The sequence below is a fragment of the Pinus tabuliformis genome, chromosome 8, assembly GCF_031772625.1.
Source record: "Pinus tabuliformis cultivar Carrire ecotype Pingquan chromosome 8, CPIR1, whole genome shotgun sequence".
Lineage (NCBI taxonomy): Eukaryota > Viridiplantae > Streptophyta > Pinopsida > Pinales > Pinaceae > Pinus > Pinus tabuliformis.
Genome location: NC_142294.1, coordinates 901,106,323 through 901,110,326, shown reverse-complemented (window position 1 = coordinate 901,110,326; position 4,004 = coordinate 901,106,323). Strand labels below are relative to the sequence as shown.

Sequence of the window (4,004 nt, the reverse complement as noted above, 5' to 3'; positions counted from 1 at the left end):
TGATGTTTTGGTGCCACTTCTGCACCTTATAGTTGGGTTGCCTTGCTGGGGGGCAATATTGGCCTTTCGGGGCTTTATTTGGGATCTGTTTAAGCAGATTTGCATGTGGCTCGGTCCACGTTTCTGCATATGCTTCTTGCATTTGCATTATGTAATCTTCTTTTATGAATATATTATGCTTTTTCTTCCTGGAAAAAAATATATATATTTTATTTTATTTTTTGCATCAAGGGAGAGGGAGCAACATGAATATAGGGAGTAATTGAGTATAGCGTTGACAAACCTGTATGATTTCTCAACACTATATAGACTCGGTTCGCTCAATTTTCTTGCCATCATTATTCATTCAGATCCAAGTATCACAGAGTGGGCGTTCTGCATATACATGGATTCTCCAACTTCCTTTTGTAGCTGTGTCATTATAGTAGGCGCAGGCATTTCAGGTCACGAAATTGAATTCGAGGGAGGGGCAATCTGTTTAGTGTCTCTGTGCCTGGGATTGGATCATTTCTTTATTTCTTCTGTTTTAACTTAATCTTCTCATGTGTAATCTGGGTTGTAGGGATAATGTGCGCTAAGGTTCTCTCCGAGCATGGAGTCGAAGGCTTTCTCATTCTGGAGGCCACAGATCGAATCGGTGGGCGGTTGATGAAACATGAGTTTGCTGGCCTTACAGTGGATGGTGGTGCAGGCTGGGTAGCAGGGGTTGGGGGTAACAAGACGAATCCCATTTGGGAACTTGCCAACAAGCACAGTCTCCGCACTTGCTATTCTGATTATAGCAATGCTGTATTCAACATATATGAACCCAGGTATTAACCCAAATTAATTTCCTCTATGTCTAGCTTTGATGATGCACTAATTGTATAACAGACATTTAATTTAATTTAGGGCTGTGCATGTACGACAGTGGTGCTAGAGCCCCTGCTTCTTTTGCAGTGGCTTCATATGACTTGGCAGTGAATTCTGCTAATCGTGCTTTGGCCATTGAAGGTGCTTCCACCACGGTTGATGGGAGGACAGTGGCTAATTCTGTTTTACCATCGGATGAAATTCAATCTCACGGTTTGTGAGTATTCCGATGATTAAGCCTAATTTGGGAATTGATATATTGTTTCGCAGCCTTTAATTAAGTTTTATAATGTTTATATACTGCATCAGCGTTCCATCAACGCCGTTGGAATTGGCAATAGATTATTGTTTGCATGATTTTGAAATGGCAGGTATGCTTCCATCATTTTCGTTTTCATAATGTAAATGTAAATGGCAATCGTTACTGATTACTTAATTTCATTACGGAAGTGATTACTGATTTACTAATTTCAATGCAGAAGTAGAGCCGATTCCCACTTTCACCGAATTTGGGGAACGAGAATTTATGGTTGCTGATGATCGAGGCTATGAATTTGTTGTGCATAAATTGGCTGAAGAATTCCTCAAATATTCTGACAGGGGACATCTTGCAGATGAAAGATTAAAATTTAACAAGGTAAAGGTAAAAATATGTGATTGGCTTATTGGATTTTGGATTAATTATGAATAGGTATTTTGTTAAGGCACTCGAAAAAGTTTTGTTTCAAATTTATTGTAGGTGTTCAACCAAAAACATTTCAAAATTATTGTAGGTGTTTAACTAAAAACATTTAAAATTAGAAAACCCATGATAGTTGAATTGATGAGCACTGTGTATGGAGTATTATGTGAACTGTGAGATTCAAGATTCAAATCTTCCATGTAAAACCAACAAAAAAAATTAAAAGTTATATAGATTGCTTTTCTTTTTTTAATTAGGTTAGATTACAAGTTTAAGGTTCAAATTTCTCTAGTGAAACAGAAAAAGTTGTCGATTGAATTTTTTTAATTAGATTAAATTACAAGTTTAGTCCAATTGTTAAATAAAAAATGATTAATTCATTAATAAAATGTTATCACCAAAATTATGTGAAACCTTCGAATTTTCACATTCAAGATGCCAATCTTAATATACAAAATGATCCAGCTATGTATACTGATGGAAATCTTCTGTGGCTGTCTGTCTCCGCCAACGGTTGGATCAACTCTCCTCTATGTGGACATGTTTTCTCTCTATCTCTTTCTGCCATATTTAGAGGGAGCAGAATATCTGAGCAGATCGGCTCTGGCATCTTGGCTTACCTGCCTAGCCTAGACTGATCCACTTTGAATGCTTGGCTCTGGTGCATTCTCAATACTTAGGTTCTTTTTTCATTTTCCTGAGAGGTGCTTTTGGTCTTTTTCCTCTGAACATTAGTCATTTCAAGCTATACTAGCTACTCCTGCTTTTGCAGTGGGAGTGCTCTGTTTTTTCTGCTGTAAATGTCTAATTTGCAATCACTGACTATCCCTGCTATTTGCAGAAATTATGATTTATGTTTACTTTATATGTGTAACCGATTATATTAATATATGGACTGTTGTTTTTTCTTCTGACAAAAAAGATGTTTACTAATGGATTTATTTTTGATGTTTAAGGTGGTGAGAGAAATACAATATACGAATCATGGAGTGACTGTTATGACAGAAGATGGGTCAATTTACAATGGTAAATATGTTATCGTGTCCGTTAGCCTGGGAGTTCTTCAAAGTGATCTGCTCAAATTTAACCCTCCTCTGCCTGTAAACACATCATAACTCTCTGTTTATGACGATCGCTTTTCTTTAAATCCATATTGACAATTAGGGTCACCTTTGTTGGGACTCACAATGTATATACATGGTTGTTGACCAATAATGGATTTGATATGATTGCTGTGCAGCGTTGGAAAAGAAAAGCTTTCTTCAACTGTGATATCAGAACTTACACGAAGATATTCCTGAAATTTCCCACTTTCTGGCCCACCGGGGATAGTACAGAGTTCTTTCTTTATGCTCACCAAAAACGTGGATATTACACTTTCTGGCAGGTGGGTATTATGGCCAAATAGGTTCCCTGTATCGGAAAAACGTTCGCAACATGATAATATTATTAATAGTGCTGATGGAACTATTATTTATGGCGCAGCACATGGAAAACGCATATCCAGGATCGAACATCCTGGTTGTTACACTCACAGACGAGGAATCGAAGCGGGTAGAGGCACAGAGCGATGAGGAGACAAAAGCAGAAGCAATGGCGGTGCTGAGAAAAATGTTCGGCGATGGCATTCCTGAAGCAGAACAAATTCTGGTTCCAAAATGGTGGAGTAACCGGTTTCAGAGAGGGAGCTACAGTAATTATCCTATTTTGGTGGACAAGCAGCACTTCCTTGACATAAGGGTAAAGCTAAGACGTATCACATATATTTCAATACTTGTACATATTAAGAACGAGAAGGTTCATCTATAATTCCTCCAAAGATTTCTATCAAATTGAAATGGATAAACTGTGGTTTTAGTGCAGTCACCAGTCGGTCCCGTTTACTTCACAGGAGAACATACGAGCGAGAAATTCAATGGATATGTACATGGTGGCTACTTTTCAGGTCTGTGTTACTTTTGATTAACATGCATATCATAATATGGCATATTTGATTGACATGAGTATCCTTGAAGTTGCAGTAATATTGTGTTAGTTATTTGATGGGCTGCTATCATGGATGGACAGGCATAGACACAGCAAATATGGTGGTAGAAAACATATGGAGGAAGAAGAAAATGGGTCAGATTAACCATTAAAGTAAATTTCAACGCTGAGTAAGAAAATGGTTCAGATTAAACATTAAAGTAAATTTCAACTCTGAGTAAGAAAATGGTTCAGATTAACCATTAAAGTAAATTTCAATTTATTTGAACTCTGAGTAGTTTTGAGTGCTATTTTTTATAGTTTTATATGGATTTTTCGTTAGTGAAAAAGATTGTGGTCAAATCTTGATTTGTGTTGTTTAGATTAGTTTTTTTGATTATATATATAGATTCAGCACCGTTAAAAATTTATGGGACACTTCCATTGTGAAAAATTTACAAATCAAACTTGTGATTTCAATAAATCCTCAAAATTCTAAACAAAT

General features: G+C 36.6%; 1 protein-coding gene across 1 annotated transcript; it reads left to right on the top strand.

Moving 5' to 3' along the window:
- The first annotated feature begins 385 nt into the window (after nucleotides 1-385).
- LOC149238453 (polyamine oxidase 1-like) lies at nucleotides 386-3,672 on the top strand. The gene is made up of 10 exons (XM_089369567.1): nucleotides 386-443; nucleotides 563-812; nucleotides 911-1,069; nucleotides 1,162-1,223; nucleotides 1,332-1,489; nucleotides 2,491-2,634; nucleotides 2,775-2,921; nucleotides 3,020-3,274; nucleotides 3,398-3,479; nucleotides 3,602-3,672. The coding sequence occupies exons 1-10, from the start codon at nucleotides 386-388 to the stop codon at nucleotides 3,670-3,672; spliced, it is 1,386 nt and encodes a 461-aa protein (XP_089225693.1).
- The last annotated feature ends 332 nt before the right edge of the window (nucleotides 3,673-4,004 follow it).

What these genes read in the sequence shown, in the direction of transcription:
- LOC149238453 (XM_089369567.1), top strand. Translation starts at nt 386, where the DNA reads ATGGATTCTCCAACTTCCTTTTGTAGCTGTGTCATTATAGTAGGCGCA. An exon ending in AGTAGGCGCAGGCATTTCAG is followed by an intron (nt 444 to 562) that starts GTCACGAAATTG and finishes TCTGGGTTGTAG; the next exon opens with GGATAATGTGCGCTAAGGTT. An exon ending in GATATTACACTTTCTGGCAG is followed by an intron (nt 2,922 to 3,019) that starts GTGGGTATTATG and finishes TTTATGGCGCAG; the next exon opens with CACATGGAAAACGCATATCC.